Genomic DNA, 14,479 nt, shown 5'->3' with positions numbered 1-14,479 from the left:
AAATCAAACCAGGAATCCACATGGACAAACTGGTCTCACAGCGGTTGAGCATAGCAGGCCAGCTCGGCACCTATGTACATTGTGTGCAACGCCTTTGACTCAGGGATCATTACAGATGTACCCAGATGTACACCTTAAAGCAGGAGAGGCTGGTAGCTTTCCTTGATACAGTACACTATTAGCTGTACACTGCACACTGGACTGAATTTAGCAGGGATTTATTTTCCATCTATTACAATAAACTTTTTGCCTGTGGCTTCAACAATGTAAAGGAAGAGGGGACATTCCCTCTCTTGCCTATTGAGACAAATGACAGCTATCCTACAAACCAAACTCTTAACTAGGTTTTTCAGTAGCTATCAGGAACTCTCTCTTTTGCTGGTATGCAAAAGAGAATTAGATCTAGCTCATCCTCCTCTCTGGTCTGGTAGAGTTAAAAGAAAAATAGAGTAAAATGTCATTCTGTCACTGGGTTAAAGACAAACGCTTTTGAAAGCAACCCAGTACAGGCGTGTTCAAGAAAGGATTTAATCTCCAGTCATTTCCTGGAGCTTTTTGATTTCAAATACTGGTGTAGTCTCTTGTGTTAGGTTTTTTAAAGTCTGATTCTTTGAATTAAGAAATAACAGACAGAGTAAACAGCCACTGGTAGGTCATCCTGAATATGCTTGCTGTTTTTATATTGCATGGAAGATTACCTGCACAAGTCTATGGGAAACTAGCTTCTAAGTGCTACTGCACTATTCAGCGTGATCAATATTTAGAAGAAAGATTGAGAAATACTCTGTTTTTTGAATTAATGGTGTTATGAAACCCCTGAGATATAGAGAAAAGAAATATTGTAATTAACAGAAGGCTGGCTATCTACTTGAGCAAGGTCAGAAGCTGCGTTTCTGTGCTAAGTTTCCAGCCCTTACAACCAGTTTTTAATGTCACTATCTTGCATGAGAACATTTACTTGCAGGCAAAATGGAGACCAGGCTGAAATATGGCCTGAACATCCAAAACCCAACATGCTGCTTTATGCCAAAAAGTCAATCTTTCTCAGCAGGGACTGTCACAGTAGAGAGAAAACATTGCCCCAAGGTCACTGCGGTTGGAATTCCCATCAGAAGGTTTTCATACCTGCCTTCAGATGTGTCTTGTGAGTACATGTTTCGGTGAAACAAAAAGATTACATTTCATTAGAAAGGTAGAAGAGCTATCTCCCATCGCAGGGTCAGTACGTGGTGCTTCCTACAGTAAGGCGGTGGAGTGGAGGGATCAGAGCTGTCTGGAAAGGGGAAGCTGCTGTTTGGACTCCAAAATACTGGCTGTGATTTTTGTAATGCACGTCTTGACCAGTAACTTCGTAAGTTTAAGGAAAGTAGTCTCAAAAGTAATCACTATACCTGGAGTGTTTTTTCTCCAAGAATGTCATGTGTTGATGAAACAAATTTTAGCTGGTGAAAGTGGGCAGTGACTAAACTCCCCCAAAGTCTCAAATGCCTCTCAGAGCAACTCACTTTATTTCTGCTACTAATCTTTGCAAAGAACATGCTGCCAATTTATAGGGAACTGGCATTCTCATTTCAAGTCAGAACAATATTTTAAGGCACCAAACCCTTCAAAACTTTGAACCATTACAGAAGGGGGAAGAAAAGGGGGTGGGGGGGGGAAGGCTTAACAATTTTTATTAATCACACATGCTAGGTTAAAGAAAGATAAAAATAAAAAGCCTGCCAAAGTAGACATAGTCTACCAAGGAAGGAGGAGGCACACCCCAAAGTAGGCAGAGGATGAGTCCTGTTCTTCATTTTTCCTAGCTATGAATTATGACCTCTATAGAGAGATGTGAAGTAATGTTAGCTGTGGCACATAATTGGCAAGGTACGTTGTATTTTCCATCTTTATATTTTCACAATCATATTTCAGCTCATGTCACTGCAGATAACTCCCTTGCTGACCCTTTGGCTTTAAATAGCAGAAAATACATCCCATGTTTTCCAGTGAGATAAATAGAAATTTATCTTTTTTTATTTCACAGCTCAGTTTATGAGGGGGACTGATAGGGTGGGCCAAGCTGTTTAGAATCACACTTAGATCCTGAGAGTTACTCAACTACTGAGCACCTACCTGCAAGTAAATCCTTTCTGTATCATGCAGGCTTAGGTCCCGTTTCCCTTGCAATATTAAGGTATTGGATTACTTTTTAAAACTAAGTTCTCATTCTTAATCAGCGTGAATGAAGATTTTCACAAGCTGTTCAAATTTTTAGGATTAAACTTAAAAAAATTAAGTTAGCTAAATTAAAACCAGAATGCAGACCACTCTTTGCAGCTGATACACAGGCAGGCCACTTGCTGATCAGCCAAAGCCTAGTCTCACAAACGTTTATATAGAAAAGCAAAGATACACGTGCAAGCATTTGCAGGATTAACACTCCAAGGTATGCATGAGTTGTGTAGAGTTAGGCTCAGTGTTAGGAGAGCCACCTGTGCTTGTAATATTTATGTTTGCGCTTACCTGTGATAATCTTAGTGCTTCCTTTTATGACATCTGACACTCTGTGATGGTGATTGACTGTGCAGAGCTGAGAGACAAAGTTAAAGACAACTTGGGATTGTCACGTATTGCCCAGTGAATGGTCTAAAGACAGGACTCCAGTGCTTTGGAGGACAATTTTTATCAAGAGCGGAGCTGCAGAAACATTGGAAGCTGTGGATCCAAGCTGTCTGCCATCAAAGCAAATGGAGCTGCAACACACCGCGTACCTGATAGAAGTCCAGAAAAAGATAGAAAGAGCAGTGAGATATGTATGTCCGACATACGAAGAAAATTCACACAGCGCTGAAGCACTTGTTTAGACTGAGGGCAGCCCCAGGTCTGGATGGGGGGAGCGGCGCCAAGCAGACACCAGTGCCCACACCCCATCGCCGGGCTGGGTGCTGGTGGGTGGCACTGCTGGGGTCAGGCACCTGGGGGGTCTCCCCCCTCCCCACCAGCCCCAGCGCATCTGCACTGAGTTTGAACACCACTTAGGCTATTACAGCGGTTATACCTGGACATGCTGCCGTGGTTAGAAACCCCTGTCAGATCTCTGGCCTTGTAAATGACCAGAGCAACCTCTGAGAGACTGCTGGCTCCTTTTCTGACCCTGCTAAGGCTTGGAGTTGGGCTCTGGCCTGGGTTTAACCTTTGCTTATTCGAGATAATGAGAAGAACATGTCATTTGGGAGCTGAAAGGATGGCTTACCATTTTGGTACACAGATAGCTAACTCTCCACCTTTCTCCACAGCCCCTGTTGGCCTCAGGCACTCCTTTTGCCAGCCAACTCATCGCAAGTGGGTTTGTGCGCACCCTTGCAAGTCACTGGCTGGAAAAGCCTGCATTAAAACCTCTTAAGTTGACCTGCATCTGGGATCACAATTTGCACCAATCCTCCACAAAGATCAACTGATCTGTTCATTATATGCATTTTTAAATTAAATTCTAATTTTTTTCCAAATACATACGTATATATATCTATATCTAAAATCATAGATTTAACTCCAGTTTCAGTTTAAGGATGGATTTAGTGGGGAATTGACTGCAAGAAGATTTAATTCCTGGGTCTCCACCCAATGCTTCTAGTGAATGGGTCAAAAAATTCTTCAAGAGCCAGTTTGAATAGCTCTTGCCAATTGAGTACATTTTATTTAAATTCTCTCCAAAGCTCTCTTCTCATCTCACTGCTGAAAACACACCAGTTTACTCTTCCAGCCACCGTCTGATCTTTCTAGCCATCTAGAGAAGATCAAGACTGCAGATTAGACTTTTCCTCATCCTCTCAGTTATACAGAATAGTGGAACCCTTGACATTACCATCAGCTTATTAACTATTTTTGCTAGGAAAGAAGTGTTTTGCTTTTTCTGGTCGTTAGCCAAAGTGGGCTCTGTGTCTCACATGGTGTGATGCATTGCTGCCAGTTCTGTTCTTTCCTTAGCCTGTATTTTTACCGTATCTTCTGTGTTGCTAGCTTTCTTTGTCCCTCTGAACCGGTGGTGCTGTTCCCACCTATCAAGTATTTTCTGACATACAGTCACCATCACCTTAAAGTAAATATGAGAGAGACCCAGTATTGTGTTGATATCAAAGCCTGAACTTTTTCTAACACTAAGATCTTGAACTTTTCACTACTAAATTTCCAGAGGGAAAGTAAGGCGCAGGTCTAAGTTGGCTGTCTGATACACATAAAAAGTATAGGCTGAAAAGTAAACAAGAAAGAAAATAAAGGACGACTCAATTATTCTCCCACATTTCTGGCTTCCAAAAATCATATCAGGTCATTTCCCAAATTGTTCATCTTTGGGAATCCAGAAGTGATGAGGCTGCACCTTTCAACCTACCCATATTTTGAGATCAGACTGAGTGTGGAGCCGTGTTTCCCTTGTCAGCCTACTTTAGAGCCTCAGCAGAAGCTCAGAGGAAAGTGCCACCTGCAAGAAGCTGCTGTTTGAGTGTACCTTGTTGCAGCAGTGTTTCCCTCTGAGATCCTCCAGGGATTTCTGCTGAAACCAGGAGTACAGCAGTAGTATTAATTATTTAAAAGTGGCAGGAAAATGCATGTTCTCATATTAACTCTTTTGGTTACAAAAACCTTGTTACGCTGTTTTGGTATCCAAAGCACTGTCACAGAGGAGGCTGAAAGGGAACTAAGCCTACCCCACCCTGCATGCTGACGTTTCTATGAGCCAGACAAGGGCAATGAAGTTTGAAAAAGTGAATCATTTATGGAGAACAGGGATAGTTTGATGGAGATGTGACAAGCCTGTGCCACCTTATCGATAGCGCACAAGTGCCAAGGTACTTCCCACCTGAGTCAATTCCTCCAGACACTTGCTTTGTTTACCTTGTAATCTCATAGCTTTTAGTTTTAAAAAGCTGCTAAAGTTCTGCTCCCCTCACCCATCCCCCCCCCCCCCCAAAAGGACAAAATAACTTAATTTGTGTAATATATTTCATGATCAAGCTTGACATTGGATTTTGATTCTGCTTGTGCTACCCTCTAGGAAGCTAAAGAGCTGCTTAGTCTTTATAGTGTTGAGAGTGTCAGATTAAAATGATCTTCCAGTGTTACGTATTTTAGATCTTGAAAACAACTTGGTCTAGATCAGAAATCATCCAACCAAAGGAAAAACAGAACCATATGCAAATTTCAACTCTTTTTTTTTTTTTTTTTTTTTTTTATGCTGTCCCATTTGCTGCATCATGAAACAGAAATCTGGTGTAGTGCTTTCCTTCCCTCCGAGTAGAGAAACTGAGACTTCTTATTGTACTTGCCCGTGTTCATGAGTGGATTTTTCATAGTGTTGTACTTGAAATAATGAGGTTGTTGTTGAGTATAAACTGGAGGAGGAACTAGAAAGGACTGCTGGTCCTGGCAGATTCATTCTGCAGTGGGACCACACTTCCACCTGCCTCCTCTGGTCTCCCCACACAGCTGCACAGAGGCACTAAGCACAGCTCCAAACACACTGGGATTTCTATCCCACATCCAGATTTCATTAAAAGCCACTAGTTCTAGAAAGCCTCATCTGCAAAGTCCACAGTCACAGCAATTCAACATTTTATGATTTTTTTTTAATAAGGGGAAGCAAGAAATCTTTTGAGGAAGTCTGATACTCAACTACAAGTTCCTTAATAAAATACAGTCCATAGCAATATCAATGGGAATATTGCCTATGCTAATAAAAGGGCACGAAGTCGCCTATTAACAGATTTTGATTATGTCATCTTGTTTTCCATTTTACTTCCTTGCCATAAGGAAGCGAATATTTTTCATTAAAAGAAGCATTTAGTGACAAGTACAGAAATCTAGATCATATATGTGAAAGGGATGTAGCCAAGAATGAAGTGCTTGTAAGATTTCTTTCCCAAGTGATTATTTCTTTGTGAAATCCAATAAACAGCAGAAATGTGCTTGTTTCATGTGTAGTAAACTATTGCCAGCAGCTGAGGTCTGCCAGAACTCAACTGGCGGGTGTTTGGAGAAGGGAAGCTGATCTTCCCATCTGCCCTCTCCTAATTAAGAGCCTGATTCCGATCCTATTGATGCAAGGGTACATTTTGCCATTGGAGAAATGAGAGTAGGGGCAAGTTCTTAGTTTGGGAGATTCAAGAACGTTTAAAGGGCTGTTTGATATACATGGGCAACCTCTGCAACCTCCTTACATTTTGAAGAGGTCCCCTCTGAGCAGAACTGGTTCCAAAAGTCTTCATAGATCCCATGGGATCCACACATGGGAAATCCACACACCAGAATGTAAGAAAGCTTCAAGAAGATAAATAAAATCATAAAGTGAGAACCCCCCCAAAACAAACAGAAGCCTGTGATTATAGCCATATTGCACAATTAACCCCTTCCTCACAGCCCTCTGGTGAGGCTGTTACTTTGCCTTGCTTTTGTCATGGTACCTACAATGGGTCAGGATTTTTTTCCATCCTGTGAGAAATTTTGAAATTAAACCCAAAACTTTTTTCATTGAGTCTGCACAAATGTCAGTGTTGAAAACCTTGTGATGCCTTCTGTGTGGAAAAAAAAAAGTTCCAGTTTGTTTACAGTTTTTTCAGAACAAGATTTCTAACAGAGGTTGTTTTCCTGTAAAAATACCTTCTAGTGTAGAATTAAATTTCTAAATAAAATTCCATTTCTGAGCTGACTTTTTAAAAAGCTGGATATGGTTGTTTTAGCAGTTTCACCCCCAATTCCACCTATTTTCTTTTTCTTTCTTTCTTTTTGAGCTGCACTCCAGCAGTGCCACCCCACCATTTTGCTATAAAAAGTTTAGTTTGACTACTTGTAATACTGTCTAGAAATATATACGTAAAGTTGCCTAAATAATACTTTATCTCCTACTACCTCATGGAGAGCTATCATTTTAGAGAGTGAGCATCCACAGAAATCAATACTTGGAAAAGTAGAGACCTGCTTATGCCTGCAGATTTACAGCACTTCTAATAATAGCCTTCTGATGTTTGCACCGCAGGAACTTGCTTATCTTTTTCTAACTAATGTCACCATGTTGCATCATGTATTTACGGCACCGCTTTAATTTCAGGGAGCAGAGAGGCAGCATTCACGTACGCCATCATTGCTGCTGGAGTAGCACACGCCATCACGGCTGCCTGTACCCAAGGCAACCTGAGTGACTGTGGTTGTGACAAAGAAAAACAAGGACAGTACCATAAAGAGGAAGGATGGAAATGGGGAGGCTGCTCTGCTGACATCAGATATGGAATAGGATTTGCCAAAGTGTTTGTGGATGCCCGGGAGATTAAGCAAAATGCAAGGACACTCATGAACCTGCACAACAACGAGGCCGGGCGGAAGGTAAGTCCCTCTGCTCTCCTCAGGTGCAGCCACCCCCAGCCTAGGACCAGAGGTGGGGTCAGATCACGAACAGCACGTGAGAACTACAGCGCGCGTGAACGCTAACCTCATTTTACAGTAGACAAGTAGGCACCTCTGTGAGTTATACTAGCTTGTTGGAGCATCTGTCTGTCAAGTATTTGTCTAAATGTTACTCTTTACAGCTGCAAAAAGAAAAAAAGCAAACAAACCATTTTATCTGGAAAGTCAAATGATACTTGTGATAAAAAGCTTGCCTGCTACTGTGTGGGTGAATGGGATTCTCATCAGGTTCAGACATGAACTTTCACTCATTTGAAAAGGGATCGTTTGCAACCCAACTGATTAAGCCTTGCTCTTTGTGCGAGGACTGCATCTGCAAGGAGAGAAATACTTTAGCAAAAAGACCACAGGCTGTTTCACTGTTACACCATTTTATGGATTTGGTTAATCATTTTGCACAGCAAGATTCCCGCCCCCTTCCCATTCTTTGGGACTGGGTAGCTGAAAGCAGCTACTGCAGAACCAGTGCTTGGGAAGACAGGAATCCAGCAGCATTCCACACACACACTTCCTGGAGTTCCTGGACACTGCATGCCCCGAATTTGCTGCCTTTGCTGTTTGCTGGGCGCAGCCAGTTTTCTGATTGTCAATGGCAGCCGTTCCAGATGCAAGGCCCAGTCTGATCTTGCTCCTCAGATCTTTGTGGTCAGCGTTCTCCAGCACACCTCAGGGCAGCCTCGGTGGTGGAGGGCTCTGATATATACCAGCTAGTAATAGCCAGGGGATGTCTGTGTGCTCCCACACGGCCATGTGCAGGTACAGTCTGGAGCTGCTTTCCCCACGGGAGTTACCATTTTGCGAATCACATCTTACAGAATGAAGCTAAATCCTCTTGCTTTCTTAGCTCTCTATTTTACCTTCTCCACTATTTGCACTCCTGTGCATTAGTACCTGATTTTTGCTGTGTCTTAGTGTGACTTAGAAACAAATGGGAGAAGGAGGTTAGGAACAACAGCTAATTCGTGGGTACTATTTTTGTTGTGGTAATTACCTGTAGGCTCTGCAACATCTCTACTTATGCTGGGGCCAAGCAAATTGTATTGAAGAAAAGCCATTTCCATCCTGAACAAAAGCCTGGCCTTTTATTTAATGCTAATGTAGTAGTTTTAGAGGTGACATTATGTTTTTTTCCTCTGTCTAGTATCCCTAGTGCCTGTGTCTGGCTCTCTAGTGAAAATATGTCACTTCAAAACCCTAGCAAAATTAGCACTGAATTCTGAGAACAGCTCAAGGACGATCCATTAATATTTGCTAAAGAAGGGATCCGAGACCTTTATTTCTTGGCTTCTGGCAGCGTGAAGGCACACACTGAGAAACCTGGTAAAACACCAAGGCCCACAGTCTGCTCTGCTATACAAGCACAAATCCACTGAGATAAAAAATAGCAGAGGAGTTTCACCTTTGGGGGAAAGCTACTTCCTTGAAAGATCTGCTTTTATTTGATAGGTTCTGGCAGTAAAAGATTCCCAAGAAATGACACACCAGCCTACAGAGAACTGCAAACATAGATGGAACTGGCTGTTGCCTAGAATTTTTTTTCCAACGCAAAGCTCAAAGACATAGGCAAAAACATCAGGTGGCATTTTCTGTCTCCATTATCACCCAGGTATGGACATAGAGTAGAGGAGGAGGGCTGCTGGTCCTCGAGCTGGCCTGTGGGAAGGCAAGGCATTCAGCAGCTTCCCCCTGAGGACACGAGCTCCTTGCGTTTCTCACCTATATGTGCACAATTTGCTGTCTAAAAGATTATGTCTGGAAGATTCAGCTCTACACATTGTTATCTGGGAGAACAGTGGTGTGTGCTATCTCTGGCGATCTGCCATTTCTCCAGCAGGCTCAGGAACTGTTCTGATCGAGAGATATTTCTACGCTTCTTCCTGCATCCCTTACAGAGCAAAATTACTGATCTTTGTTCGAACAAATCTCTGTTTGAAATCTGCAGGGAAGGAAAGAGTAACATGACTGAGAAGAGGCATGTTGCTCCACCATCCTGTACAGAGTGAATAAACGATGTTTTTGCTAGAGAGATTCCTTTCAGGCTTTGCTCTTATGTGAAAGATCACAGTATTTAAAGACAATTGGCAGAGGGAGGCCATTAGAGGTGTTTGGCAAGCTAGGTCTCTCACAACCTAACCCTTTCACAACAAAGACGGTCTTGTTTTGAGGTGGTACTCTCCCTTTTGGAGCAATATGGATCTTATCAGCCTCCACACAATCTATTCTTGGTGGCTTTCCTCTGGGCTACACATTCTTGTCTAGTTTTACTTGCCCATGGCTAGGTTTGTGATTATACTTATGCACTAGGAGACAGACTGGCACCTACTGGGCTTCCAAAAATAAACTAGATGTTCAATTCTTATTGATTTGTTATCTCCACCTGTAGGCATCACTGCTCTCTTCAAAAGTTGGTCCCCTCTTCTTCTTTGGTCTTGCAATGTGAAGCTGCACTGTGTGCTGTGCCTGCTCCCCGGGCACTCAGGAATGATCTGTGCAAAGGTCCTTCTTTAGGATGATACCAGCTGCAGGTGATCCAGGATGCACTCTAATAAATCACACATATATTATTCTCTAGTTGTCTTCTCAAGAATCACTGGTAAATCAATCTGTTCCACCTTGGTGAGCAGGAGATGACAGATTTCTCACTGCAGCATATGCCTGCTGGGCATAGCCAGGAAACTGAGCATAGGTAGGACTGCACGGTGTAAACCAACAGAGAACCCCCAGGAAAAGTCTGATCCAGACTTTTTGGAGATCTTGTTCAAGATTTTCCACCTTCTCATAGTCTTGTTTTACCTAGGCAGATGTCTCTCTGCCTCCTGTGGTGCCAACAGCAGTCTCCCTAAACCTTCCGAATACATGACGTTGTCAGAGAATGATTATCTGTCAGCACTTTCTAGAAGTAAATGAAAATGGACTGTGTCAAATGTGGAGGATTTTAGAGGTCATAGGTAGAGAACATCCATGTTCCTTTTCCTCAACAGCCTTGGTAGTGCAATGCTTGAAAAATCCTTGTGTGCATGCCCAGGGTGCAGGCAGAAGCACCCCCACCCGAAGCGGCCTGTGTGAAGTGCCTCCGCGTCCTGCTGCTCCCACACTGCAGACTAACCAGGGATGGCAGCGGTTCCTGCGGAACAAGCACCCCTGATGCCTTCACAGCTGAGGCGGAACAAGAAACAGTTTTCCCCGGTGTTAAAGGACAGGGCTCTTAACGCTGTTTCTCTCCCCGTCTTGGTGACGAACCAGCAGGACTCAGCTTTGTAGCACAGCTTCCAAGTTCCCAGGCTACTTGGAAGGGAAAGGGGCAGAGTTCAAAACAGGGGTCACACCCACCCTGCAAAACTGGCCCCAAGCAGCCCGAGAAGCCTCACATCGTTCGTCAAACCTACTGGAGAGCAGCTATTTCTGACCTCCAGAAACAGAGTTTAGGGTGTCTTTCCTCTTCAAATTAGTATTTCCTGAAATGCTGATTCACTGCAGGAAGAAGCAAGCAGTACAGGGAGAACAGGAGGAGAATTCGTAACAGCTGGGCCAGAAAAGAAAGATAAAGCTTGAATTAATTTAAGGTATAATTCTGATTTGCCCTGCAAACTTCCATGTGATAGGTTATAATATCAAGACTGAATTGTCTGTTAGCAAATTTGTCTTCTCAAGTACAAAGTTAATTAAATTACTGTAAGTAACACAATAACGTATGCCTGAGAGATATTTATGCTCCAGGAAATAAAAATGTTATTCTTCAAGTTATCCTGCTAAAAAGTAGCAAAGTAGGTGCTGAAAGGTTCTGCATATTTTGGCTGTAAACTTTTAATTTTGACAGTATGGCAAGGTACATGACCAGATTGCTCTCTCCTCTCTTTCTCTCTGTGACATTGAAATTCCACGAATGGCATCTTGCATCAGCATTACATCATATTAAGTATAATGCAATATTATGAGTCATTGTTATAAATCACGGGCACAGGCTGCATTAGAAGGCTTTTGCAATTCAAGAGCACATCAAGGTGGATTTTTATTCAGCCTTTCTCTTTGGCGACATACCCAGGTGCACTAACTTTAGGTAACTAATCGGTAGCATTTCAGTTTTCCCTTTCAGCTCTAAGGCTCATAGGAGAAGTGCAGTACATGCCTGACAGAGGTGCTGCAAATATCAAGCAAAGCTGTGAGAAACCAGAAGGTGTTTCTGAAGTGAATCATGCAATGATCATAATAGACTGAAGTGTTTAGTATTTTATCCTTTAGGGAAAGTTGTAATAACGTTGAAGCGAAACACCAGCATTTGGAAAGCATGGGGTTCGGGAGTTCTCGCAAGCTATTCTGTAAAGCCTACACTTATGACACTCACTCCCTTTACTTGCTAGCATCTCTGACCTCAGGAGATTGCTGCCATATAACTTTCCTGAACTTCTTCCAGTTCTCGTATAGTGTGCAATCACTACGGCACTGCAAGAATTTAACTATTCTCTAGAGGAGACAGTTATTTCTACTTCATGCAAGATACCTTTTACTTTAACTAGCCTATTAGCCTGACTACAAGAAGCAGCACAGAACACAAGCTCTTGCAGATGAACCACTTGTAAGGTTGTAAGCATCTAGCACGTTGTTAGAAAGAGACAAGAGCAATAAAAGAGGCGGCCAAAAAATTTAACATTTATAATTCTGCTGAATATAGGTGTGAAATTCTGGAGCTTTAGTAGATTTGCCTGAACTAAGTCTTAAGGCACGTGAAAACATGGCACTATTCCTCCTTGCACTCGCAGCTGAGTTAGCTGCCTGCCATGGGCAGGGAGTGCAGCTTGTGGGCTTGCAGCCCTGCCGGGGTGGCCCTGCCCCGGGAAACCCACAGCCTTCTAGTGGGACCCCAGCAGTCCAGTGGCTCCTGGCAGGAGCTCCGTTTCCAGAAGACCATCAGGCATGCGTACTGCCTGGCAAGCGTAGTGCTAGCAGGGTACAGTCGGTGTGCAAGGAGGACACGGGGCCCATAGTGAACCCAAAAGATTCCTTCCCACATAGATGTACCAGTTGTAACCTGGCCCTACCCAACCTCTGCACACAGTGCAACTAGCTAACAGTAACCAAAAACATGTACTTCTGTGTTCGGCTATCTCTCAGCTCCATCAGAAAGAATGTCTCTAATGGCACACGTACACCAGAATAAAGCTTGCCTGTGTCTGGGGCTGCTGAAAATTACCATAGACTCCAGAGAGTCTAGGAGACCAGCTTCGAGCAGAACAGAACTGGGTGAGGCTGCCCTGATACTCCTGGCACTAGCAAGCAAGTGATATTATAGTATCAGCAGCACAGCCACGTTTCTTGGAGTTCAGAACGTAACAGTGCCCTTGCAATTGCAATTGCACTTAACATTTTCCAACAGTTTTTCACTTTTTTTTTTTTTTTTTTGGCATGAGCACAGAAATATTCCTGATTTTTGTATTCAGAAGCTTCTAGTTCTTAATGTCCTTAAATACAAAGATGATGAATGATTTTCCTCTTTACTGGTAGATACTAACTGCTTGGGAAACAATCACAGCTGTAGTACATTCCTGATTTAGAGTGGCTTGAAGTTAAAAAACATTTTTCAGGAGTAACTTTCCGCTTCTAGTTACACATTCCTGTGAGGGATCCTGAAGAGAGAAGCATACCCAGGACTAATTGTGATGCCCACTCTTTCAAGAGCTTGTTCATTTACACCCAGCTCCCCTTACTACTCCCTCACTTGGACCTCCATTGCCAACAGGGTTGTTGAGCATGTAAGAGCAACAAGCACGAACGATGCTCAGCCCTGTGTTGCACCTGCACCACACAACTGCCTGAGCCCTTTCCAAGGTTTCTTGCTGATAAGAGACCAGGAAAAGACCTTGTATGTGTTCATTCCCATGGGAAGATGGGGAGCTTGGTCTGTTGGCAGATAGATGCCCTTGTCAGTAGCGGCAGTAGCAATTCTGACAGACTTTAACTGTAGGTGTTGAGACCCCTGATGGATGAGGTTGGTAGACATGTTAGCATGCAGCCTGGCAGTGGAGAACAGGGCAGAGCAGGGGCATTACTGTACATTGACTGTACAGTACAAGAGAACAGGGCATACAGACATTAACTGTAATGGAGATAACCATGCCTAAAACACTGCGCAAGCAACCTTCAGTTACACAGCACTTCCATACAAAGCAATAGTAGTCTTAAATCAAAAATGTGGCTCTACTGCTAAAATGTCACGTAACTTCTAGAAAATCTGGTGTTAGGTGCACCAAATATGCCTACGTAGAATGCCCTGTTAGCTGGCTCGCTTCATTAAGCCGTACAATATTTTGCCTGGCTTAAACCGGGCAGCCAGAGAAGGTTTATGCATGTGGCTTGTGCCTTACTGTGACCAGATGGAATATGTAAAAAGCACTTCTGACAGATCAAGTGATGTGGCTATGAGGTACAGGCGAAGGGGAGTGTCCGCCCACAGGCCTGGGACCAGTTATAGCACATTATCTGAGGTAAACCCAGTCCCATTCTGCCCTCCAGTTCCCGTGCTTTGCAGCCCTCATGCTCGGAGCACCTCCCCTCTCTCCCAGCACTCCAGCCTCAAGGCCTGGCACCACAGCTACAGTTCAGCGCAATTAGAAAAGAAGCATTAGGTGCAACAAAGTCTTCCCTTGCAACTTCATCACCACACGTTTGCTGGGGGGGGAGGGGAAGCAGGATTTCCAGAAAGGCCAAGCACTAAATTTGGAGGAACTCCAATTCACTGAATGGGAAAACTCCCATTGAGGTTGGTGAGACCACAGGACCAAGCTGAGTGCTTCCAAAAATCCCATTCCTCCTGCTGGGTGTTTGCAGAGCGCAGCAAGACTCTGCTGGGCAATTTCCTGGGTGTGAAAAAAACGCCCCAAACCATCCTGTGCACTCTTACAGTATTTTGTTTATATTTGAAAGGATCAATGTACAATTTTATGGCTTTCCTACTTTCTTTAGATTTCTTTTAGTCTTTAAAAAAGTCCGAACTTGACAGACAAGCTCTGCATCTCCTCAACAACCCAGGTTAAAGATAAAGGGAACATTA

The 14,479-nt window shown here is 43.3% G+C and overlaps 2 protein-coding genes across 5 annotated transcripts in view; one reads left to right on the top strand and one right to left on the bottom strand.

The window, feature by feature from the left end:
• Window positions 1-14,479, bottom strand: part of LOC119147491 (vegetative cell wall protein gp1-like) — a 516,692-nt gene that overhangs the window by 70,099 nt on the left and 432,114 nt on the right. The window lies entirely within an intron of this gene.
• Window positions 1-14,479, top strand: part of WNT7A (Wnt family member 7A) — a 40,547-nt gene that overhangs the window by 6,961 nt on the left and 19,107 nt on the right. The window contains exon 3 of the mRNA XM_037386605.1: window positions 7,082-7,353. Coding sequence (XP_037242502.1) covers window positions 7,082-7,353 — 272 coding nt within the window. The remainder of the gene's footprint in view (window positions 1-7,081; window positions 7,354-14,479) is intronic.

The sequence above is a fragment of the Falco rusticolus genome, chromosome 4 (genome assembly GCF_015220075.1).
Source record: "Falco rusticolus isolate bFalRus1 chromosome 4, bFalRus1.pri, whole genome shotgun sequence".
In the NCBI taxonomy this organism is placed as follows: Eukaryota; Metazoa; Chordata; class Aves; order Falconiformes; family Falconidae; genus Falco; species Falco rusticolus.
This window is presented reverse-complemented; position numbering and strand designations above follow the sequence as displayed.